The sequence below is a fragment of the Sparus aurata genome, chromosome 12 (assembly GCF_900880675.1).
Source record: "Sparus aurata chromosome 12, fSpaAur1.1, whole genome shotgun sequence".
Taxonomy (NCBI): Eukaryota; Metazoa; Chordata; class Actinopteri; order Spariformes; family Sparidae; genus Sparus; species Sparus aurata.
In genome coordinates, this window is record NC_044198.1 from 4,013,758 (window position 1) to 4,041,096 (window position 27,339).

At 39.9% G+C, this 27,339-nt stretch overlaps 1 protein-coding gene across 2 annotated transcripts; it reads right to left on the reverse strand.

The window, feature by feature from the left end:
* Positions 1-906: 906 nt before the first annotated feature.
* Positions 907-26,904, reverse strand: LOC115593099 (calcium-binding mitochondrial carrier protein SCaMC-2-like). 2 transcript variants are annotated; one of them, XM_030436463.1, is made up of 11 exons: positions 25,717-26,904; positions 14,722-14,848; positions 13,520-13,607; positions 10,744-10,779; positions 10,332-10,443; positions 7,650-7,808; positions 7,369-7,521; positions 7,176-7,283; positions 6,884-7,051; positions 6,643-6,793; positions 907-5,563 (listed from the first exon to the last, which is right to left on the reverse strand). In XM_030436463.1, the coding sequence occupies exons 1-11, from the start codon at positions 26,068-26,070 to the stop codon at positions 5,379-5,381; spliced, it is 1,641 nt and encodes a 546-aa protein (XP_030292323.1). In that variant the 5' UTR covers positions 26,071-26,904; the 3' UTR covers positions 907-5,378. The 2 variants fall into 2 exon arrangements, with proteins under 2 accessions (XP_030292323.1, XP_030292324.1); XM_030436464.1 differs by lacking the exon at positions 10,744-10,779 and having other exon boundaries at positions 25,717-26,638.
* Between the last annotated feature and the right edge of the window lie 435 nt (positions 26,905-27,339).

Genomic DNA, 27,339 nt, shown 5'->3' on the forward strand with positions numbered 1-27,339 from the left:
TGCCACATCTCCCTCTCCCACAGCCAGTAAATATATATAAATTTTTTTTGATTTTAGAAGTTTAACTGACACAAGATGTGTCCCACTTCAATTGTGCGGGTGACCTAAAGGCTTCATTTGATAATGTCCAAGGTCTCTTTTCAGTATTGGCAACAAATGGCAACCCTCTCCGTTGTAAGTGCAGCATGGAGGACGTAGGTCAGCCACTGAAGCGATATTTGTTATGTTGGTTACGTTATGTTCAGCTCTTCTGCCCTTTTGATACATAATGGAAATGAACCCATATGTACGGTACAAGACAGGAATTGTTTTTCCACCTTACTCCTGCTTGCTTGATGACATAACTTCTACACATCTAAGTGAACTGACCGATGTTAAGTCTCATTGGTTTTGCACTTTAAAAAACGTCCACACTTTCACTTCCATCACCCCGTGCTTTAATGTAACCACCGTCTGTCACATGCGGGTCGCACTTCTTACTGGCATCAGCTCTCTGCCCACGTAGTCTTTCAACCTTTGTGAACAATCCTGTCAGTCTCAGAGCTCTAGAAAAGGCTGAACATTGATTCTCATGCTTTTAACTTTTGACTCTATTTGAAAGTATTTCCAAACAGTCACAGCATAACCTCACAATAGCAAGGCTTTTTCGAGAATGATCAACAGGACACCCAAGTTAAATCCTCGTCTTCATCGTTCCGCCTCCTGCCACCACTGAAATGTGACGTCTCAGGTGAACATCTTTTTCCAGGCGATGAATACTCAAAATGATAAAAGACAATAACGGTGCTGGCTAGAAGATGTGTCTCAATGCTAATTTCTTTATTACAGTGACACGAGCAACATTTTGTCATGTGGTGCAAACTAAGGTCGGATTTCAGTGGACTAGTTAAATATCAAAAAATCAAAACACTGCTGAACTAGTTTATTTAACAGTTGAGATATACAACAAGCATCAATCTTATTTTCATCATGACATTCTTTCAGTAGATGTTTCTACAAACAAACAACTACTAAACAAGACCTCACATACTCATTCTGGCATCTCAGTCATGTACAGCTAGCATAACAAAATAAAATATATTGAATACATTTTGTAAACTATGCCACCATATATCAATATACATTAGAGCCTTCGGTTTGTATAGTGTAGTAGTTCCTGTATACTTTAAGTTCTACTGCCGATCTTCCCGTTGGTCAATACAACATACGCTTAGGACTACTTGTAAGACATTGGAGCATGTAACATTCACATGCGGCCACACAGTGACATCATCCTGTGTCACCATTTATGTATATACGATATCAGAGTGAGGCATCAGACACACACTGGTTGAGCCAGAGAGGCCGAGGAGGCAAGAGAGATGAACTGAGACATTTGCGTCTAAGCCTGTGAATGAGGATCAATAATCGCATGAGCAGATGCACGGCCATCATCTCTTCTCCACCTGCTACAAAGGCACAGCAGACGTGGTGCTGAAGTAAGGCAGCTGACAAAAGCAGCATGGCATTCTGAAAGGTTTTATCAGTAACACACAGATTGGACAGAGTGCTGGTTTGTACAGCAGAGTAGCTGCTCTTTAAAGGGACACACCCTTCCTCTTGTTGCATTAGTTCCCACAACATACTCTGCATATGATGAGATAATGTTCAGAATGTGTCTCTGCTGCCCACAGCATGTTTATTCTTCATGACAGTCAGCTGTGCTTTTGCCTGAGACCCGATTAAATATACAGTAATACGAATACATTCTGCAACAATATGCATGAAATTATTATTATAATTTTTTTTCAAATTCAACTCATTATGCAATATTGTGTCACCTAAATTTCAGAATTTGGTGAAGAAATTGCCAGAGTTCAGAAGTAGCTCCACCAATATAGGGGACAACAGCTGCTGCTCACTATACTCTGGCTGTAGTGACTAGCCACCGTTAGCTATTAGACATGGAGCTCTACTAGACTGGGGTCTTTCACCTCCCATAGGATGAGAAGAAACGGCACGAGGGGACAGGAGAGGCATGAAGCGGCTGAGGACTGAGTGGGAGTTGGGCATCAACAGCAGGTGAAAACATCTCACTCTGTGTACTGAAGATTTATTTTGACTAAACCTGTGGAGAGAGCTCAAACGACTATTGACATTTTCCTCAACAACACCTTTTGTGCACGTATGGCACACATAATATCATTCTGCCACTACAATGACGGTGCTGTTGTCATCGTCCTCTCTCACCTTTGAGCCAATCGCATGCCTCCTGCCTCTCAAGCTAGTAAGCTCAACCGCTATGATATCTAGCCATTTAGCAACAACAATGCTAAAGTTATTCTGACTCAACCAACTAGAGATTTCTGCTGTAAATAAACAAAATACACAGGCAGAGTAACAGATATCTTCTTTTCTTTTAAACTTAGCTCAACAATGCAGTTCATGTTAATCCACCTCACTGGCTAACTAGCTAACTGGGGTAGTGAGCTTGGTTAATCACTCAGCATCAAAATGAAGAGGCCCTGTGAACAACAATGTGAGCGGCTGACATAAGGCGGTCAACTCAAAGTTTCTTCTGACACATTTTGATTCTAAAGATGGGAAGAGTAGAAAGACAGCCATTTTCCCTCTGTGGCTGCTCTATACAATAGCATGTATTCCTATGATTATTTATTAAGTATTGAACACTTTGTGGCTCCACATAATTGAGGCATTGAAATTCAAACCACATCAGTCGCTCTATCACCCAAAACAAACCTCAGTCGCAGTTTTTTTTCACCACAGATGACCCTAAAAGCTAGAAGCCAGCTGATTATTATTCACTCAGCACAACCAACAGATCACATACTCACTCATCAATATTTTTTTTGGAAAAATAAATACATAAATACAGTAATAAATAAAAACAGGAATTAAAGCAGAGGACCTTAAAGTGCATTCAATGTTCCACAGACTCCTCCTCTGATAGCGTGTAGGTACATTTACATAAGAGAGGCTCGGCACACAAGGCACTCATGGGAATCTGTGACCATTTGACACAGGCATCAGTCAGGTTGGGAGTGCTGCCTCTGCTCGGATGTCCTGCCATGTCACTTATAGGAGTATTTATTTACAAAGTACAAAGGATGGAGATGTCTAGCCGACAAGCAGGTTAAATGTTCCTTAGAGATCTCTTACCTACTGACAACATTTGACGAAATATTAACAGGAATTTCACCTGTAAAATCCTTGTCAGAAAGTTACTCCTGTGACTAACACAACTACTTTTTCACCTGATGACTCATGCTAAACCTGTGCAAAGGGAAACTCAGAAAACTAGGGGTGCGTGTATGATAACTGATATTCTGTACAGGAATTAAGGAGGACTGGAGTTGTATGCCAAAGACGCTCCGATTAAGCTTCTGTGCAGTTTAACTTAACCTCACAACATTATACTATAGTGCTGAACGACTGACATCACCAAAGCAAAATAGGTCAATGTGCTGTTTGAAGAGAGTTGTCTTATCATCCTAACACAAGTATAGTGCATCTATCTATTTATTTATCCTATATACATTTGAATCCAATTTAAACTTGTAGATGAAGCCATGTACTCATACCTCTTATGAATATTGAATGTGCCATGTTGATTTCGGGTGTCGGTAATACAACAGTTTTTGGGCTCTGACAAGAGTTCCTAAATAACACTGTTAAACACAAAGTAAAGTTTAATCACTTGTGTTTTATAAAATCAGGATCAACTGGGTCTAATGATGAAAATATTATTTTCAAGACCAGAGAGTTGCTCTTTTACTTGCTGAAACTACAGTAAAATGATTACATGTGTGGCCTACGTCAGCTGACCTGGCTCCGCTGAATTGGACATTTCTACGATTATGACAGGAAGGATAGATAGTGCAAAGGTTCCCAGCGCTCCACAGCGACCTTACTGTGGACATGAACAGCATCTGAAAGCAGGCAAGCTCTTTGGGTTATTTATCCTGATCCCTTATGTCACTGACTACTGCTGCTTATAATTCTTTACCACTATGTTGACAAGCCCCAGCTCGAATTCAGCAATTCTTTTCTTTTTGCAGTCAGTCAACGTACAACAAAATGCTAAACGACAGACTTACAGTTCTGTACAATAAGTCCACTGTCTTCAAATCAAACACCAGCCCCACTGGGCCTGCTCACCTTAAATCGAGATGCTAACATTGCCGAGTTAGTTCACTGAGATTATAACCTTTTTGAATAATGTGCATCTGATTTCTACTACTAATGCTACCATCTGTGGTTTTTATCTCTAACGTACAACAAGACGTAAAACACACTGTAGCCACTAGGAGACAGTGGTTTACTGCGTGTGGTCACATTTGCTGTTTAAAGCAACAGACTGAAGCTTCATTTACTTTAAACATAGTAAAAACCATGCAATTCCTAGATCCTTACCAGAAGTGGCTTTATAAACATAAGGGTAGTGCAAGAGGAAAAGGGTGAGTTTAATATCAAGACTCATCTCTTCAGAAGCATGAATGTGTATGGGGAATGTTTACAGGCACAGACCTGAGGGAGATGTTGGAGTGTCAATAATGGAAAGGTTGAACCTCTGGGCAGAGTGAAGGAGGAATGAATGACTATTGGAGATCACCAACATAAAACCACGTGTTTCTCAATCCAAAGCAATGTTGATAGATGTAGAAAAACAAGATCTTAAGCTGCTGAGAGCTGGCTGTAGCTGAATATATTTTCACTAACCTCATTAATTAATGAGGTCTTGTTTGACCAATGATCACCTTGTATCACAGAATAAGGCTGTGGATCCCACCAAGTCAACATAAAGGAGCACATTTGATACCTGGCGAGGTTATATCCACATGGGTTTTGTGCACATTCAGAGTACTTTTGCAGATTTTTAGTGTTCAAGTCTTCCAGTTGGGAGAAAATACTTACTCGTGATTTGCCTTAGAAAAGCCCTTCAAGACACAGAGTCTTCCTATGAAGCAGAGCTGCTCCTGCCACATCAGTGTCAGTGCCCAAAACAAGCAGGTACATTTTACTGGTACACCAGTAAATCGCCCAATTAATTCAATGTAAACTTCTGTCTTCTTAAATTAAGATTAGCAGGACTTTAACTACTGCATGATTGCTCAAAGAAAGATTTAGATAAGAGCAACGAACAGGCATCATGTTAATCAAGCTTCCCTAAATGTAAAGTCTTCATAGGCCTCTCTGCTTTCAAGTTCATGATTCACATCTTCTCACATTTATCCTTTGAATCCTGGGATTTGATTGGTGATTTAAATATGTAGAATGCCAGCTGCTTCTTCCTTAGAACCAAACACAGCCAATCTTCAGGTCAAAAGACAAGCACAGAAACTCTTTGGTTTTCTCTTGATCCCTCTCTGCCTCCCTCTTCACTTTGACTGGACCCCCAGTGTGATCTTTAGATGCTCATAGACCACGTAGCTGATGCTGACAGATGGAATGACCTTCATGAAGTTGGGTGCCAGGCCTCTGTACAGTCCCTTGACCCCCTCGGTCCTAATGATGTGTCTGAACAGGCCCGACATGCTCATCTGAGGGCCTCCCTCCAGGGTAGCTGAAGAAACAGAGGAGGAGAGACTCAGCAAACACTGCAGCAAACACAGAGCTACTTGCTTGTTGCCCTCTGCAGTCTAAACTTATGAACAGGTCCACCGTACATAAACAAACATATAAACATCACAAACCTTGACTATTAAAGTCACAATAAAATCATATCACATTAGAACTCTATTGGTACTTTAGGAGGTGGCTTCTCCCAGCAGCGGGGAGTGAGCGGAGCTGCTGCTCACCACCTTGCGTGTCTTTCGACCTCTGCCATCTGAGTTAATGATGAAGGGAATGTGACCATGGCAACAGGGAAACTACACTTAGGGAAATGATGAAAGAGCTAAGTTTACCATTCGAGTTTGCTAAACTAAACATACACCTTAAACAGACAAACCTAGTTAAACAAAATTGTCTGCAGCAACATCAGCCTTAAGGTTTGATTATGTGGCCAATACACAATATTTATGATATCAATGAAACTTGTAATATTAATGGTGTTAAACATTCCCATGTTTTACATGATGACGTTATAGTGCTGCAGGTGGCAGCAGCCTCCCACTGCAGTACAGTGTCAGCTACTGGGCAACAGAGGTAATCGACAAATTCAGAAAATATATGTCAGCTCAAAAACACTGAGTTCACCGGGTATTAGCTCAATAATAAACCTGAATAATTTACTCACTCATCAGCTTGTTCAAAAGGGACAGTGCACAAGGAAGCAAAGACAGTTTAAGTCAAACATTTTCACATTTCCCAGCTAGTATAACCTACTAGCATGGACTGAATGCTGGCAGAAAATCATTTTGGCAGTTGTTCTGTAGTGTTGTCAGAAAAAAACTGCTGACATATTTTGTGAATGGACCTTTCCTGTAAAAAAAGGAGCTTTAAAGTAGTAAAAGAGATTTTTTAATACACCTCCTCATGAACAAGGAGGCATTCATCAGATTAAAACAGGCAACTGAAGACTATTTTGTGCAGTTACATGTTCTGAATCCGACTCGGAAAGCCTGTAAGAGCAAACCTCAATCAATTAATCTACTGAAGTGATTCTGAAACTCTGAAAATATCAAATCTACAGTGACTGACCTTGTCCCTGCATTCGAGTCCTGACCAGGGCCAGTGGGTAGCTGGACAGCTGGCCACATGTGCTGGAGGTGGTGCCACAAGCCAGGAGCACAAACACTCCCGGGTCAGCGCTGTCTGTGGCGAAGCGCTGCAGCCAGGAATTCTTCAGAGTCTGACAGAGGAGAGCAGAGCAAAGCGGTCAGATTGAACTAAAAAGCAATAAACAAAAAAAGAATATCATCCCTCGGCAATAACCACACACCTCATACACAGCCAGGTCGATACCAGCGTAGGGTATGATGCCCAGCATGTTGGGGACGTAGCCCTTATAGAAAGCAGCCACACCCTCCTTCTGGAAGATATGTTTGGCACAATGCACGATGCCGGAGTACTGACCCGTCTTCCTCAGGGCTAATCGTGTCTTCAGGACCTGAGAGGACAGGAAGTGATATCAGGCCTTTCTGAGAGGTGAGACAAACCTACACTTTGTTTTCTTAAACAAGTTCTTGCTTGATAAAATGGCTTCATTCTGTCTGTGTTCATTGGTCTCTCACCTCCATGGGGTAGATGCTGCTCTGAGCGATGGCTCCAGCCAGAGAGCCTGCCACCAGTCTCTCTGCGATGCCCAACATCTCCTGGTTGCTTCCAATTAATCGCTTAATCTGTCAGACAGGACATCCTTTTGTTACGCATCAACTCGACATGTGACAGAAATATGTGGCTTGTTGGAGCTGTACTGTTGCATACCTGTTCATACGCCATGAACTTAATAGCAGACTCAGGGGCGATTTTGATGACATTGATTCCGTTGCCTCGCCACAGTGACCTCACACCGCCCTCACGGATCATCTGAGTAAAGCCCCCACTGATACGCATGCTGTTGCTCTTGGAGGCGTGAACCTGGGGAGGCCAAGACCAGGACAAACAGTCTGCATATGTTCACACTGAAATCATTCATCCACTTCCCTTTGTGCAGTTTGTCTAGAATGTCACGCTCCCTCATCCATCCGCTGAGTATTGTGTTTTACCTGCATGAGGACTTTGAGCCTGTCCAGTGGTGCTGTGCAGGTTCGAGAAACAGCACCAGCTCCTCCTCCAGCTACTAGGTGTCTCCACCACATTCCTGTTTGCTTCTCCTCTGCAGTGAACTCATCTGGCACCATCAAACTCTCCCCAACATCAAAGATCTGAGGAGGAAGCAGAGGGATTAAGTATGTTGACACACCGCCTCAGTAAACTTGTTTTGAATAGACAACTGTATTGACAAGGATTTAAGAAGTCAGGTTTGTGTCATTGTGTATCATTATTGTTATTAAGGATGTCTCGATTAGGTTTTTTTCAGCCCGATCCCATTCTGAGTCATTTAATATTTAGTATCTGCTGATACTGAGTCCCGATCCGATACTTAGCCTTAACTAATATTTTCCTGGATGATACAGCTGCATTAAGAAAAAAAAAGTAGCATCCAAGCTGTTCCTTAATAGGTTTTCTTATTTTGTTGAAACAAAATATATGCTTTCATATGGCTCTTTCTTATTCTGCATATGCTATTGGCCTACCACCTTCCTTGCGTTAGCAGGTAAGGTTGTGATGCTGCACAGGTGACAGAGATATCATCATCTACAGTCCATAATATCATCAAAAGATTCAGAGAATCTGGAGAAATCTCTGCATGTAAGCGGCAAGGCCAAAAACAAACATTGAATGCCTGTGACCTTTGATCCCTCAGGCGGCACTGCATTAAAACCAACATCGTTCTGTCAAGGATATTAGCACATGAGCTCGGGAACACTTCGGAAAATCACTGTCAGTTAACACAGTTCGTTGCTTCATCGACAAGTGCAAGTTAAAAATCTACAATGCAAAGTGAAAGCCCTATATCAACAACATCCAGAAATGTCGCCGGCTTCTCTGGGCCCGAGCTCATCTGAGATGGACTGACGCAAAGTGGAAAAGTGTGCTGTGGTCTGATGAGTCCATATTTCAAATTGTTTTTGGAATTTATGGACATCATGTCCTCTGGGCCAAAGAGGAAAAGGACTATCCAGACTGTTATCAGTGCAAAGTTCAAAAGCCAGCATCAGTGATGGTACGGGGGCGTGTTAGTGCCCATGACTTGGGTAACTTGCACATCTGTGAAGGCACCATAATGCTAAAAGGTACACACAGGTTTTGGAGCAACATATGCTGCCATCCAGGCATCGTCTTTTTCAGGGACGTCACTGCTTAGTTCAGCAAGACAACGCCAAGCCACATTCTGCACGTGTTACAACAGTGTGGCTTCATAGTAAAAGAGTGCGGGTGCTAGACTGGCCTGCCTACAGTCCATAGCTTTCTCCAACTGAAAATGTGTGGCGCATTATGAAGTGCAAATATGACAGCGGAGGCCCCGGACTGTTGAGCAACTGAAGTCGTATATCAAGCAAGAATGGGAAAGAATTCCACCTACAACACATCGACAATTAGTGTCCTCAGTTTCCAAATGCTTATTGAGTGTTGTTAAAAGGAAAGGTGATGTAACACAGTGGTAAACATGCCCCTGTCCCAGCTCTTTTGGAACGTGTTGCAGGCATCAAATTCAAAATGAGTGAATATTTGCAAAAAAACAATAAAGTTTAGAAGTTTGAACATTAAATATCTTGTCTTTGTAGTGTATTTGCAAATCATTGTGTTCTGTTTTTATTTACATTTTACACCCAACTTACATCACTTACACCACTTACATCCAACTTCATTGGAATTGGGGTTTGTATTTCACACACGTTCAGCATCTCCTGGATGGGCTGTTTTACATGCTCTGCTGTATGAGACCCACGAAACTAGTGCGCATACCAGCACGCTGTAACTTGAAAGTGGAATCAATGTAATGTAATGCCTTACACTTGCATACCGTGGGTTCAAAAACTCCAGATGACAAAGGAAACCTTGAGGGTCTAGTATCAGAGCTGACGTTGTATCCTTTTGAAGGTTTTGCAAATGATGAAGGCATACTAACTTTCACACATCAAATAACTTGGACATTAAACCTATGGGAGTATATTACTGCCACAATGACAAATAATCTCTTTATAATGAGAAACTTTCCTTGCTTTTACCTTTTTACATCATAACAACTAACATATACAACATAATCCTGACATTATTATTTTCTCCTTTCTATTAAAGACTGATTATTCATTTATTCTTATAACAGCAACATATTTCTTTATGTTATTATTATTATTATTGTTACAAAACTCTTTTTTACAGTACAAAACCAACTCAGTGTAGTAAAGTATGCAGGTTGAATATGCTCCTTTCTAACCCAAACTTTGCCAGTTCTTGCCCTTTGCATTTACTTTGCAACTGTAAGCTTTATCACAGGACCTCTTATTCAAACCTTTCTCCTTCTAGGGGTGGTATATGGGGAAAGCTTTCAGTTGGGTGTTTTCACTTTGATATAACTCCTTCAAGCTAAAAAAACCAGAACAGATAACCTCCAGCATTCATTCTAACTGCATGTACCGTGAGTCAATCATTGTCTTTTATATTTCTTTGGTAGTGTCATCATTTAACGTAACACTATGGGAACCATGTTCAACTTCTAAAGTCCCTCTGTCGAAGACATTTTCCCCACAATTACATTTCAGCAGAAAAGATGAGATTTTGACTTCATGTGTGCTCTTCATGTTTGCTGCTCTTGCTGTGGAGTAGAGAGGAAGAGTGTGTACCGTGGAGTGTTTCCAGTGAAGGATGATCTCAGGAATGTTGTCAGCCGGATGCAGGAGGTGGTAATCCCGCCACTCATTCCAGTCGATTGTCATTGTGCCATTTTTATCCATACTGAGGACGTGAAATAAGACAGACTGTTTGAAAAGCGACAGATTTAGAGAGTAGAGAGAACAAACTATCTGTTCACATGCTCTATTACTTCTCAGTGATAATAACGTTTGTTCTTTTGGCTTCCTTTACAAGTACAAGTGCATTCTGTTGTAGCAGGATGCTTTACTTGAGCACTCTGTGCCACAACTGAATCACCATATCATGACAGCATTGCTTTGTGTTACCGATGTGGTAGATGAATACGATACACTATGCAGCGGTGGTCAGTGCAGCAAGGAGACTATAGAAGCTACTACTTACTACAAGATAGGGGCCCAGATATGACCCCTCCTTATTCTGAGACCAGCCAGAAAGGAGAAGAGACAGACAGACACACAGACAGGAGATTAGAAGAACCAGACAAAGATCACACTGAGCCATAACAAAGTGAGCCAGTTGCTGCTACATACACAGAACAACTAGACCATGGCTGAGCCCTTTGTAGACATGGAACATGCATTTGTTCTTCTTTGTTGTTCATGGTAGCTCTGTGGATGAGGCTTTGGGTGCATATTTAAACCTTACAGAAGTCCTGACAGCTCGTTCAAGGTTCACGGACATGGTTTATGAATATGGGCTATCTGTATTTCTTTCTTGAGTGTTTTGATAAACCCCTTTTTCACTGGTCAAAAATCCCACTTAAACCCATAAAGATCTGGCTTTTATGTGCAATGTGATCGTCAACTGACTCTTCAGTAGACCCAGGTTTTTATCACCTTTGATCTAAACTGACCCGGACATGTTAAATTCCACTGCGATCCATTGTTTTACAGATGCTTCTTTGATAATGGTTCTATTGTTATTTTCTCTTCTGTTACAACAGATTCCAGCACATTTGTGACATCAAACGTACAACGCAACGCTTCAGATAAAAGCCTGCGGGAAGTGGGACTGTGGTCAATACACAATTTTTAGCGTTAAAAAACATGTGTAAGTCCAATAAATTGGGTGGAAAAATGGTATACGTTTCTAGAATATAGGACCTTTGTTCCACACAATGAAGGGAAAAATTGCTCAGACATTAGGTAAATCTCCTCACCAATGTAATCAGCACATTCAAGTCAAAAATCTAAATCTAATTATCTGAATCAAGATCAAGAATCAGAATCAAGAAATGTGAAATGGAGGAAAAGTAATTCACATATAGCGGTCAAAAGAAATTTAAAAAATGTAATGAACAAGCCTTTGTGCACAACTTCTATTCAATCAATAACACACTGAAAATCCCTGACCCTGATTTAGCTTTAAGTTATTTTACCAATGTCTTACGCTCAGTTTTAGATAAGCACGTCCCTTTTATAAAGACAAGGAGAAAATGTAGCTCCACTCCGTGATTCTCTGCTGAGCTTTCTACCTTATTTTAAACCAGAAATAAGGCATGGGCTCTGGCTAGGCACACAAAGGACCCATGTCACTGGCTTGCCTTTAGACGGTTAAGCAACAAGTGCACTAGAATAACCACAACTGGCTATCATATGCACTCCTTTACTAATCCCTTTCATAATCCTAGTAAATTCTGGAAAATAGTTTAATCCTCCAGTAAAAGCGCTGGCCCTTTTTTTTTTACCTGCCTATGTTACAGATGGACAAACTCAGATAACTGATACTTCTCCACTGCTTTTAATAATCATTTTGCTGCATCTGGGTATTTGTTTGACAGACTTTGCTGTCATACTGTTGGTTTGGAAGAACATAGTGGGTTCATTAATATCAATCCTGGAGTAAATCTTGTCTTTAGTCTAACCCCTGTCTCTAGTTGGATGGTAGCTGAGACCTAATGCAATATTGATTCACTATCGTTCAATTTCAAATCTATCCTGTCTTGCGAAAAATACTTGAATCATTCATTAATGACATGAGTTGAAATCATTTTTATTCATGCACTCCATACTATCTCCATTTTAATCTGGTTTCAGACACAAGAATAGCACTATTTCTACCATGCCCCTTGTTATTAATAATATAGTCTCAGCTTTAGACAACAAAAAACAGTGTGCAACTCTTTTTGTCGATGTAAGACCACTTTTTGCTTTGACACAGACTTTCTTTCTTTGGGTTTGATAACGTTTGAGGTTTCAGAATGATTTCTCAGACAAATTACACTGTGTTAAATTAGGAAATGCCAAGTTCTCCTCCACAAGGAGGTTGCACAATGCTCAGTAGTTGGACCAGTCTTATTAATCAATTTCAGAATAATGTTACCGCCTGATTATGCAATTGCAATTTTCATTTTTTTGCTGAAGATACTGTCCTATATGCCAGTGCACATTCTATTAACACTTCACCAATAAATCAACAGCTATCATTTAACTGTATTCAAAAACACATTTGTGACTTGAAACGTGTCCAAAAGTGTGCAAAAACAAAGTGGATGTTGTTTTCCAGTGCAAGAATTATTTTCTATGATGGTGCTGAAATTCATTCTGTGATAACATAATGAATGTGCAATTTTAGAGATATATAGGTATTTAGATTGATGGAAACCTTACTTTTAAAATTGACACCGACATGCTGTTATTTGAACTGAGATTGATGCTCGGCTGTCATTTTAGAAATAAATATTGTTTTCCTTTCCCCTTTCCTTTCTTTGTACTGGATTGGGGAAGTTATACATGGACCACCCAGTTACTCTGTCAAACCACTAGTTACATTATATAATTCTGTACTGAGTAAGTAAGATGGGATCAATACTTGTTTTCATTTCATCATTAATAGTTTTTAACAACCCTTTTGACATAAAAGTGACTTGGGCACTTATAAAGACTAAAATGTTAAAATGCCACTCCGTTTATGTAAAGAGGTGTTTGTCTGAAAGAGGCTAACGAAGAGAGTACCACTTTAACATCATTACCAGATGTGGCAAAAACTGGTCCGACTTTAACCTAACTAGTACCTGATGTTGTTTGGAGGATGTATACAATAGCTACTCAGATTCAGATCTCATGTGATAAAATGTGACATATAACAGAACACAAAAGCCGGACACACACACGCACACACAGATGGAGTTAACAGATTTGTTATTGTGGACTGTCACCTTTTGAGAATCTTGTCTGCCTGTTCCTCAGAGATGTTCACTCCCAGGTCACGGAGAGACTGCATGATTTCTTGGGAGTCTATCCGACCTGCACCAAAAGGATAAAGTAGTTATTTACTATGCACAGTTTTGCCTGCCATCGGGCACAAGGTCAGCCAGGAAAAGGAAGGTTAACTGGTGATTCATTTCTATTACACACTAAATGATTGAGAAAACCCCATTTTGTCCTGTGTTGTTGTTATTTGTGACTAATGAAAACAACAATAATACCATTTAAACACACTAAGGGGCAAAGGTGTCTGTTGACAATTAAGGTGAAGGTAAAGTTAAGGTGAGCTTCCCTGATGTTTTCATACAGGTCAATTGACTAATCACAGTGAGCAACACTCAACCTGTAAACAGAGTTGTATGATGTCTTTTGAATCGTTGGAGGATGTCTATCAAATCTTATGAAAAAACAAAATTTCTTGAATATGGAAGTTGTAGTAGTTGGAGTTTTTGGAACTCTAAATCAAGATATCATTGACACTGCTGTTTTTTGAATGCTCCTCTTTTTTTTCCATTTCTTCTGAGAACACCAAGTTACAAAAATGCAATACCAAATCACCTTAGAAACCCTTTTTTGTGATACTGTATCAGTCATGTCTAGGGCTGTGTGATATGACCAAAATCTCATATAGGCCACTTTATATCTAGATGTTGTTTTTTTTAAGTCAAATAACAGTGTATTGAAACTTACTGTATTGAAAGAATGTTTTATTTTATCTTGAAAGTATGTTTAAAAAAAATGTTTAGGCCTTTGTAAGATTTAAATACCCAAACAACATAAATATGACAGAAGTAGCCCCACTTTAAGATATGAGCTTATGGTTTGGTCTCAGGAGTCTGATTTTCAGTTGCCACGACAAGTCCTTCTCGTGTTAGGATTTACCCTGTTATGTGTCAAGTTAATTTCCCTCCATGTTAGTTTGTGTTGCCTTCATGCAAATGTCCTGCCTGTATTTGAGCAGCGCACAAATGATGAAAAATATTGCTGCAAAGGGTTTGATTTGTGACAAAACAAAAGAAATGATAGAACACAGGAGCGAATGATAGATAACTTCCTATGCTACGCAGTATATATCGTCATATCACACTGCCTCAGTGCTGTCTGTTCTTAATAACCCACCTGGTGGGTCACTAGTTATAATGAGACTCCTTACCATCATTCTTCTTGTCCAGGCTCTTGAAGACCAGCCGGAGTTTCTTCTCGTGGTCTCTGAGATAATGAACAAACTCCTCAAAGTCTAACTGCCCGTCCAGGTCTTTGTCTCCTGCTTTCACTATTTTCTGTAAGGAGAGAGGAAACAGGAGAAACCTTTGAGGGACTCGTGTCCATTGAGAAACAAACACAAGATGGACAGAGAACAGCAGCTCTTAAAAATGTTGCCTTATTTTTGTATTTAAGCAATGTTCACATGTTTGAGTTGGCTGTGTTTACAGTAGCATTATCGGTTTAGAATATTAACTTGAAATCAATGCTGTAATGGAAGACAGCTGTATTGCTTTGTGGACAAAGTGCTATGACAAACAGCAGTAGAGGTCAGAGTGAGGAAGCTTTCATCTCCTACCATCTGTGCTTTGTTGACTCAGCCAGCAGTTAAGACCACTTTACAGCCACCACACATATCAGGTTATCGGACAGTTCACAGCACTTTCTGCCAATACATTTTGCCAAACCAACTGGAAGGATTTCTACTAGGAATCAGAGTTAGCTGGAACATGAATAGACTCGTATCGGCAGGAAATGGCTACCTAAGAGAAGGAACAGCAGGGTGTGCAGGCCAGCCATCAAGTCCAAATGTTTGTCTCTGTCAGGATGCACCCGAGCAATGATTTGCTCTGAGCTGACTTGAGCATGAGAAAAAACAAAACCATGTGCACCACTGGACTCACAAGATGGAGACCAGTCCAGAGGCCAATGTTTGAGGGACTGGGACTGTGTTTTTACAATTCACCCTTTCACTGAAATAGAACTAGCATACCTTGTCAGATTAAAGCACTGTTTTTGCATGTTGTAGTCCTTTACATCTGCTTTTAAAGTTACAATATCATCATGGCATGGTGAAAAAAAATGTGTTTTAGTGCCGTGCTATAAGACTACAGAGCACCATCTTTCCTCTGGCTGTGAAATTCATCAGTTCAACCTCAGGACTCCGCCATATAAAAATGTTTTTTATTTTATCACTTTTCCAGCCCATGTAAGCCGTAGTAGTATGGTAAACCATTGGCAAAAACATCTATCTGACAGACATGCGGACTTGTTCAAAGGGTTTAAAGAGCTGCAGGTTAGTGATAGATAACATAAATATCCCCTGGATGGAAGTCAAGCTAATTTTTTTTTGTGACAACTTTTTGTGACAACTTTTTTCACCATCAGAGTTGCAGGAGGCAGTCAGGGGTAAAAGCTAACTGTTTAACAGTCCGATGTGGTTTCACACATCTCTGTATGCAAACGCAACGTTCACACTGGTAACATGAACTTCACCATAACATGCGCTGGTGTTCACAGGTAAATTATCAATTTTAAGTCAATCAGTACTAGTAACATAATCATAGAATGTACATTTTTGTCAATCATTTATAATATATATTGTAATCTCTATTTTTAGAAAATGGTGTGATTAGAGCACAGACCTCCACCAGGTCTGGGTCATTTGTGTTGCACTTTAGTGCACTACTGTAGTTTACAGGCTAATGATCCAGGGTTTGAACTTTATCAACATGAAATGCAAATGCGAATTTCCCCTTTGTGGGACAAATAAAGTATTATCTTATTTTATGAATAGCCAGACTTACAGTTAATGTCATTTATGTTCATTATTCTTATGCTGAATAAAATTGTAGTTAATGTGCTGTTAATTTTTTTCTACTGCAAGCACTGAGCTTTTAATGGAAAATCAGGTTACTTAATCTCTGAGAGCAAACAAGACAAATGAACAAAACAAGAAGACATTTGTCTCCTTGGATACAGAGATGCTTGTAACCACATTGGCAGCTAAGTTAAACAGCTGCATAATCATTTCATTGTTGTTATAACAGGTTTAGTAACTATAAAGCTCAGCAGCTTTTACAAAAATGCATACCCTTTTACTTTGACTTTTTAAGTTTAAGTGTTTTAATTAATAAAAAGAAATAAATCATTTTAAGTTCCACATTCTGTCATCTAATATTTTATTCCATTACTTTTGATGATGTTTTAGTTTTCCACCGTGGTATCATTTCAGTATCGGTAATAAGATATTTTAGGCAGGTATCGTACTGAAGTCATAATTTTGGTATCGTGACAACACTAGTAAGCCAAAACTATGATGACTATATAGAAACAGCTAATCGTCTGATTGATGGTCATGTATTTAAAGTATTTAAAGTTTCAAAATGAGTATGAATGATGGACCCTTTCAATTGCATGATCATATTGTATTATTAGCATAACTATTTCAAGGCACATAGCAATGACCACTTAAGTACACTGCTGCTACACAGACATCATTTAGTCATTTTCTTTCAATGAAAATTGACAGTAATACTATGTACATCTGCATATCTATGGTTTTTAAATCCACTGTATTACTGTTCTTAAAATATACATATATTGGAGGTTTACATCAAGTTTCATGTCTACCAAAACATACAATTTTATTATTATCAAATTATAATAATGCTTTTGTTATTTGTCTGTTTTATTTACATTAAGAGTCATTGTAACTGACAATGATATTAATAAATGTGTAATACTGTTCAATTTACATTTGTTAAGCAAAAACATTCAAGATTCAAGATTATTAAACATTTTTGCTTAAAAAATGTTAAACATTTGCTGGCTCAAGTTTCTTAAAGGGATATTCCGGCTTAAGTTTAATCCATGGTCTAACACACCGTGACACCGAGTAAGACCCCCCCTTGAGAGGCCAAGTTTTCTGACCGCTAGCTTATGTAGTTTTAGCAGCCTCAGAAAAGACTGCACAAAAAAAGCCACTCATAGCCACAAATAATGCCAAGAGCAGCACCAAACTTCAGCAACAGTACAAATAGGGTCCCAGCACATAGTTCAAGGCATTTTATTGCAGTGTATTGTTATCGGGCGGTCTTTTCTGATGGTTGCTGAAACTACATAAGCTAGCGGTCGGAAAACTTGATCTCTCGAGGGGGGTCTTACTCGGTGTCACAGCGTGTTAGATCATGGATTAAATTAATGCCGGAATATCCCTTTAAATGCGATGATTTGCTGCTTTTCTTTGTCATTTAGGACAGTAGATGATGAGTCTTTGGGATTTGGACTATTGGTTAGACAAAAGTAGCAATTCAAAGACGTCACTTTGAGCTCTGGGAAATAATAATGAGCATTTTTAACATTTTCTGCTATATTTAATGGACTAAGCAATAAATCTGTTAATTTTGAAAATTACCTGCAGCTTGATGGATAATGAAAATAATCATTAGTTGCTTGCAGCCCTACATCTAATTCTATCTATCTTAATCATTATATGAAAATGCTCAAAACAAGGTTACTTTTCTAATAATAATAATCTCATTGGCATAAATTGCTGTCACTGGTAAAGTACCTGATCCCTAACAACTATGACTAGCAAATATAACGCAAATACATGATGGCACATTAAAAAATGTATACTTCCACTGTAACCTTTTTAGTCAATTTTGAGAAGTCACATACAATAAACCCTACGTCAGAGTATCCTTTTACAAACGCAAAAAGTAAATACAGGTCACCATTATTACACTGACATAGAACATCTACATAACACAAAAAAAAGTCAACTTTACTCCCAATCCAGCAATTTCATTCATACCCTTTTCCATGTAAAATATGTCATCACTTCATGCAAAGGGAGAAATAAACTCAGCTTGAACATTGACTTTATTCCAGTTGGTAATCCATTTGATGAATTAAAAAAATTCAAATTCATTGTGGTCCATATTGGACATAGAGATACAGACACATCAGGTTTCCTCTACTGTCTACGTCAAAGAATGAAGACGTAAATGGACTAAACACAAGGTAGAGTGTTTGCTCTATTCCTGAAAAACTGTGTCCTTAGATCCCATATATGAAGCATATAAAGAGCTCCACACCCACCCACCAGGACCTCAGCCTGCCTCTCATTGGATCATCAACAGTTAATAGGTAAATAGGCTACATCTCACAGAGAACAAGTGACACCATCATTTCCCATCACTTACTGAGTGGTCCGACAACATAAAGTGAAACACAGTAAAACTGATCACAACAGTATAAGACTGAATAAAGCACACTTTTCTGTGTGATGTGTTTGACTGCACAGACCTAACTATAAAAAAGTGCTGAATGTGCTGATAGTCCCTGTTAATATTAATCTTGGTGAAACAACTTGGTATAACTGTACTATAAATGTATGTAAATGTATCTAAAATGTGTCTGTTAATGTTACAGTTGAAAGTAGTTTTACTTTTTTAGATTTGGATGCAATGACCAGAAATCAACACAAGGTAGAGCACTCCTACACACTACTGCTGCAGTCAGTCAATGAATGGACTGCAAGTACCCGGAGTCACCCCTGAGGGGCTCATGCCACTCCAGCTGGGCAGCTTGGTTTTCAAAAGACCAGAGTGTGGTTGTTCTACCAAGGGTAAATGTTTGATTGAGGAGCAGTGTGTTGAATAAGGTCCTTCAGCTCAGTGAGCCAACAAGGAGCAAATACAGGTTAACCAGACTGAGAGACAGCCACGTATAGCGGCTCTGTCAGGCTATACTTAGGGACAGTGTTACCCTAATGTCAACATGCTCACAATGCAAACGCCAACATTCTGATGTTTTGCAGTTATGTTAACCATGTTTTATCAGGCTTTGCAGATATTTGACCCAAACCGTATTGTACAAATGACATTTTTGAACAACAACAAGCAACAAATCCGTCACCTCCCATAACTCTCTTCACACACTGCTGCTGGCCCCTCTGCTATATTACTATAGGGGGCAAGTAATATAGTTGGTGTAAGCCTGACTACTGTGTAACACAACGAACACTGATTACAGTGGCAAGCTGTGTGCAAGGTTTAAATAAGTGAGTTATAGGGAAAAAGATTTGCACTGTTACAAACTACCGTGCAGATGTTTACTTCGTTTTTTGTTCAAAATTAAGAAAATATGAACAGAAGTGCTGCCAGGTGTAACTTTCAAAAGTATTTCAGTGCAGGGGTTCAATAAGTTATTTAAGAGTAGGAAAAAGATTAACAAATCAAACAAATCAAATAATAATTTATACAAATTGTGTTATTAAGGGAAATAAAATCAAAATTTTCTGAAATAATGTGCTTTTCTTGTAGTACTTGAACTGTCTAGTGGCCCTCCCACGAGATGACAATACCAGCAGTGACCCAAAGCTAATTTGTGTTTGTAACCTTGCCTGAGATGTAAAGCTAGCTTTGATCTACAGTACATTACTGTCAGAGCGAAAACATTATACAGCCCACTGCTTTATCCTACCGGTTGAAGATCTGTAGGTGGTGCCACCATGATTAAAACTGTGGTCTTCTTTAGAGAAACATCACTCCTGCTGCTGTCAATGTCAGATGAATTCGCAGTTGCATGCAGCTCTCTGCAGTTTCCAGTAGCCTCAGCATCTTTCTTCTCTGGCACCTGAGTATCAGCAGGATTACACTGTGTCATGCCCAAAAGGCTCTGGCACAGGTAACTCAGCATGTCGTGCAGCATCGTCAGACTGGGGCTTAGTATGTCTGGGTGACTGCCCTCTACTCAAATACAATGACGACACTTAACTGTGTCTGCTGGCTGAAAGCAAAGATTTGAAATAGTAGAAGCAGTGTAGGAAGGTCAGCTGAGGACAGCCTGGAACTACAGAGAGAGCTCCTCCACTTTCTTCCACATTACAGCTTCAGCTCAGTGTGTCCGTGTCCCATTTTACTTGATCTTTTTCCCATTTAAATCACTTCACCGACAGATGTCCAAGTTCAGGTCCGTAAGCATCAAAGGCAGCAGGATAAAATAAAACGCTCCGAGCTAACTATTGCCATATAGGTTCTGAAGAATCATGAGTTCGCCATTCATAAATTCTAGAATTTCACTCTGTACATTTTTCATGTTGAGAATGATTAAATGATGGCACCAGCAGACCCTGCCACTGAGTCGGCTTCAGTGCCAGCAGGCAGAGAAATGCAGCAGAGAGAGCCTCCAGAAAGCTGCATCCTCACTGCAGCTGAGCCCGACCAATCGCTGCAGCCCATACTGGCAAGTCCGAATGTCAAGAACTGGCAGGCCAATAGAGGACAGGATAGGAGCATGGAAATTGCTTTATGCCTCCAATGGTTAACCAGGGTATAAGTAGGGGGTAGGGTGAAGCTCAGGGTTTCCCCTCGTTTAGAACCCCAGCACAGCAGAAAAACTGCTGAGTGATGCCTCCCCTCCTCCCTCCTTCACTATCCTCTTGCAATCCCTCTGAGTCATTCCAAACACACTGTTAGCATTCAGTGGGCGTTCCCGTCCACCCGAAACCAAGCTCTGCTGCATTTAAATTCTCAATGTGCTGGGTTCTTCCTGCTAGGGGAACTATAGTGTGACGCAGCAGAGTAGATCCATCTCTTCATAAAATCTTAAATACTTCAGCAGCTTTCTGCAGTTCTGTCTGACTGCTTGGAGAGTACACTGATCCTGTTGACTGAATTGATTATTGACAGTTATGACAGGCATCTGAATAAAATATGTCAACCATAAAACCTGCAATAACTACCTGCTCCCAAACACTATAACAAGTCTCTCCCCACTAGCACGAGGTTCTTTTTTTCAAAGTTTAGCAAAGAAAAGTCTTTCCTTCCTAAAAGATAAGATTTGCAATTATTCCATATTTTACTTATCATTAACTAGGGGTGGTGATCTGAAGACATACATCTTCTCTGTCTTCACCATTGACATACATACATGTAATGATGGACAACGTATCATCACTTCCTCCCACTGTACAAAACTGAAGCCAAAATATGCCTGATATGAGCGCTGCCATCTTACTCTGTTGACATCATTTGCAGCCAGAGTCTGGGCTGTAGTGTAATAAAGTCTGGTTTGTAACAACCTGTGTTGTCATACTTGGTTATGTTTATAACTTAATTACCAATTTAATAGCTGTGACCTGGGAATGCGTCATCAGTCCAGTACACTAAGTAAACAAAGCAATCAGGTGAACAGGCAGGTTCTAAATCATTTCCCTGTTTAAACAAATGATCTAGTCTTAATTATCTGGAGGTTAAAATGTGGTTAAACTGAATAAAATAGACCACTGCGAACACGCCCACAAAAGGCCAAAATTAAACCAGAAAGAAGCTTTCAAAAATCTAATGTTTTTACTGAGATGTAAGATATTCATTTTTTTGTTTTTCAATGTTCTATATGTCATTTTGTGACAAGATGGATATCTTGGAAGTTTTAAAAGACCTTGGGGAAATATGGGAAAGGGAAATATTCAACTAGACAACAGACAAAAGAAGAATTTCCCTCCTGTTTTTATCATCAGAGTAACAGATGCAGTGGATGTATAGTCTTGGCTGTGGCAGACACAGTGTTTGTTTTATGTGACCTTGAATTTGTATTAGTTTAATGTTGAATGTCTGCGTGTCTCCAGTAATGGCTTTTCTCTGAATGCACTTTCATTTAATCATCTTAATTCATCTTCACTGGTTAGCAGTGAGTGGCTGCGTCGTTTGATAAAAGTGTAGGGGCACAAGCTGTTTTGTGCAGTTTAGTGTCAGTGAGTCAGCGCTATATTATCAGCGAGTGGGGGACGCCTGTAGCTCCTTCTTCATGAACAGATGCCTATTATCTCATTTTGAAGTCACACCTCATATACACAGTATGACAGGAAGAGGAATTGTCACATTCACTTGACTTAACTCTGACAAGGTTTTTCTTGGAAGCAAAGTCCTTCACATGTAAGGCTATTAAACATGTGACACTCCACAGTGGCTGACCACCACACATGTGTCATGGTCAGCACTGACATCTGGCAGCTGAGGGTATATATAAATGATGAATAAATTATACCACATGCTACATCATCTACTTGGTTCAATTGTTCAATTGGTCCATTGCTATTCAATGTATGTGATTAGCTGCCACTCCGGGCCAATCATAACAAGTCTTTTAAGTCTATATGATTAACATGCTAGCAGGGGCGCCGTTTAGCTCAGTGGGTCGAGCGGGCGTCCATGTACAGATGCTTTGTCCTCGCTGCAGTGGCCCCAGGTTAGAGTCCCGGTCCGGGGCCCTTTGCTGCGTGTCACTCTCCCCCTCTCTCAATCTGTTTCCTTTCATATCTTCAGCTATTCTGTCAATAAAGGCAAAGGGCCAAAAAAATATATACTTAAAAATAACATGCTAGCAAACAGTTGACAAAGGAAAACTATCACTTCATCGTTAGCAAAAAAAGCAACGCTGAATGCGGTCAGAAAAGCAGACTGCATAAGCAAAGTTTCAGACAGGAGGATTCTATTTGCACTGACCTCCTGGTAAAGTCAGACAACAGACACGGAGACACCGAAACTTTGTCATTCAAAGACTCCATACTGTAGTGATATTTCCATGTATTAACAATAAGCCAACAGGCTCCATAGAAATCCTGTGAAAGTGCCACAATCCATGAAGAGATGCACACATTCCGTATTCATAAACTTGAATATGAACTGTAAGAACTTCATTAAGGTTGTGATGGTATAACTTTACAGTTAACAACATGGCTGTGGTTGCAAAAACACCAGTGATATTTTTCTATTACTTCTGCCAGCCTGGCTCTGCTCTGTTTGACTTGGATTGCATGGTAATGCATTTCCATTACAACAGGTCCACCTACTTGAAGGTGGGTCATTAACTGATGACTAACTGATGACATAATTAGCTTGTGTAGTGGTCAGAGAAGCGGCTGTAAACGCTCCACCTGAACAGATGTAGGCCTGCCGAAGGAGAATTTGGGATAAGAGAGAAGAGCCATGGGATAATAAAAAGAAAATATGGAAAATATGGGATATTTTGGCAAAAAAATGCAACCAGTCTGATCTGAAAGTTAGCTGCTCAGAGTAGTTTTTAATTTAAATAGCTCGGTCTTTCTCTTAATGTTTATATATATTGTACTTAAGGGTTAAAAAACTTGTTAACAGCAACTTATCCAATGATGTTTTTTGATTATATATGTATGTTATCAGGATATCTTAATCTCTATATGAGGCTGTATGTTTGGTACTGCATTTGGACATTGCTATAACCTGCTAGATTCCAGAGAGGCTTTGAAGAGACATTCATGACCCTGGACTGAGGCCTGGAAAGATTTAGTGGATCTGTGGGCCTCCTCTGTGTTAATTTGCAGACTTAGAAGACACCACCAACACACAACAAATCAGCAAAGTTCTACAGCATTTACACCAATCAGCCAGAACATTAAAACCACTAACAGGTGAAGTAGGGCGAGTTTAATTCGAGTTTGTGGTTTAGGATTTTAAAAAATGAAAATCGATTTTCTCTTTAACTTGCTCCACCACCGCTCCCCATGGGCTCCCTTAGTTCAGAGTGGACTCCGTCCTCCCCCCACATTGACTTTCCACAGAGAAACAGACACAACAACATGCAGCAAGCCGAGAGTTTGTTCCTAAAAAGGCACTCACTCGTCAGTAGCTTGGTTATATAGCGTCAGACCTCACACAAACCACGGTCCGACCCATTTATTTCAGCATCTCAAACAGACGCATGCATCACAGTGGGACACTTGTTGTTCACTACGAGATGTACAAGACCGCAGCAGCCCACAAACACCCGCTATAAAGCGGCCAACTTTAGCAGAATCATTTGATCATTGTGTCCCGTATGACAAGAAAGGGTCCCGGTGGACGGCTTTTACGGATGCAGTCACGGTGCATATCGTTTAAGATATGGTGCCCATATATACAGTGGAAAAGCTGGAGGTTCATCCACATGCTGAAATCTTTGGATCCCAGGTCTTTCTGGCCAAAAATGTGTAAAATAGAGAGCAAGCATACACCTCATGTCCTGTACATGTACCAACATGTGATGGGTACTATGCAGCATGCAGATGTTTAATTTAGTTTACATATCTTCAGGGATATAATGTACTTTTTGTAAACAAAAAGAACCTTTTGTAAAATAAAGTATTCAAGGAAAGTTATGTTAATACTTTATCAATACCAATATGGAAACTCATCTTTCTTTATAATAGCAAGCAATCTTACATGTTACATTTATGTTTACAAAAGTATTTTTGCACATTTTTTGCAAGTGAGTTTGAAGGTGCACTGTTTAAAATGTAAGGGCAATTTTGTTTACAATAAAAGCATTAAAATAAAAGTAATGCTTTTAATAATTTATTTGTCATTTGTAGCTTGTTTTCAAGAAGGAAAAAAATCTATTAAAATCATAAATTGAGTTTGGTGTAAAAAAAAAATCGGAGATGAAATTTTTAGGCCATCTCGCCCAGCCCTAAGGTGAAGCGAATAACATTGATCATCTCATTACAATGCCTGGTTCTGCTGGAAAACCTTGAGTCCCGGCATTCATGTGGATGATACTTGACAGGCACAATGCACTCAAATGCTGTCGCAGACCAAGAACACATACAAAAACTGCTCAGGAATGTCTCAAGGAACATAACAAAGCACTCAAGGCCTACCAGTGCCCTCCAAACTGCCCAGCTCCCAGTCCATTTGAGTGAAAATACAGGAGGTCAACTGGTTGTCTCACAGGGTTCTTGCAGGCTTCAGTAAGTCAAATTTAAGACCTTTTTAAGACATTTTAAGACCATAAAAATTTTAATTTAAGACCTTCACGACTCATTACCAAAAAAAATTCAAAATCAAATAAATTCTGAAAAAAACATTTTATTACAATGAGTTCAGTCATTAACAGATAAACAGGCTAAAAGAACTTTTCTCTCTCTCGTCATCGTCTCTTACTGTTCTTATCTAATAACACTACATTAACTTATAAAATCATAGACTTCGTTATATTTAAAAAAAATAATACATCTATGTCTATAATCATTTCCACGTGTATAAAGTAAGATAGGAATATCAACAGCAACAAAACAAGACAGACACATTTACACAAAAGCACACACCTCATTCACTTCAGATAAAATATGTTCACCTACCATGAGCTCATGTTCAGTGCGATGCACACCTAATTTCTTCAGCCCAATGGTCAGGTCGTTGACACAAATGCCTCCATCACCGTTCACATCCAGGACCTGGAACAGCACTTTCAGTCTATGCTCTTGCTCAGGCCCTCCGCATATGTCACATGGATGCGCTGACTTGTCGGAGTCAGAGAGCCAGCCGCCGGCCACGGGCTGTCCGATGACGGGGTTAAATGGTGAGGCCGATGAGGTGTCCGCGGCATGCCCGCCTCCACCGCCCGGGTCCACCCCTGGGTGGGTCTCGGCGGACCGGCACTGGCAGAATACATCACTGAGCAAGGTGGGCATCAACGAGCCCTGCTGGTGCATGAATGAACAAGTTGACACACTCTCAGACAACCGCCCGAGATCCAAGTCAAAGAGCACTTGGGACAACTGTTAGCTTATATCTCAAGCCCCGACTACCACGTCACATGCCCCTCCATGTCAGCCGGTATCGAAAGGAAAAGCCACCAGCTGCCCGTTAACTTACAAACCAGACTATTCACCACGAACACATTAATAAAGATAATTTGAGACGAAAATGAGTCCTCTCGCTATTTTCCAACTGATAAATTAGCTCAGCTAGCTAGCGCTTCCAACGTAACCTGATGAAAGAGTTAGATGCCGGTAAAACGAGACGCGATGCTGCGATGAGGATCCTGAGCTGTCAGCGCATTAACCGTCTATAAAATGCCTTCACAGCACCGAACGGCATAGTCCATACTGACAGAGCTCGTCTATCACACGTCACGAACAATAAAAGCTCATGTTTAAGACAACAAAGTTTTTATTCCGACATTTAAGCGCCGTTAACTTGCCGACCGTAGAAGAACACTGTATTTGGGACCGGGAGCCGGGTGCGTCAGAAGTCTCGCTGTACAACGCGAGATTACAGCGTGACCGCGTCAAAGGTTAGGCTTGTGTTGATTTACTGCCTGAGTGACAGCTGGCATAGAGCCCGGACACATGGGACATGATCCGAGAAGAACTTGAATGTTGAATCGGAGGGAATGAGAATGGGAATCATAATAATGTGATCAAGTTGAACACAAAACTGAGAAAATTCAATTAAAATCTGCAATGCAATGAAACATACACGCAACACATTGGCGCCATCTATTGGTGGGGACATGTAATGTTGGCTGACTGTGTAAATCAGGTACACTGGAGCCTTTTGAAAAGATATGTAACCCAATGTGCCAACATATGCAGTAGTACTCCCCAAGACCTGTAGAAACTTGAACGTGTAAAATTAGTTGCCCTTAATGCACAGAGATTGATATTAATATGTGATATACATTTAAAATGATGTGATGTGAATAGAAAAATCCAGCTGTATGGCACATAACATATCTACAACAATTAAAACACAGTTACTTTACATTTACATAACATTGAATAAAGTTATGTATCACCTTCAACACAGCGATGTTCTCTTAAATAAAGACCGTTTCGCCATTAAATGAGAATGACTGTTAGACATACTCTGTAGCTCGTTTTTGCAGTGCTTGACTGTGACTGCACTAATTCACATATTTAAAGATCAGTACAATGTACATATTATATATCATTTTATATTATTATTTAAATGTTGAA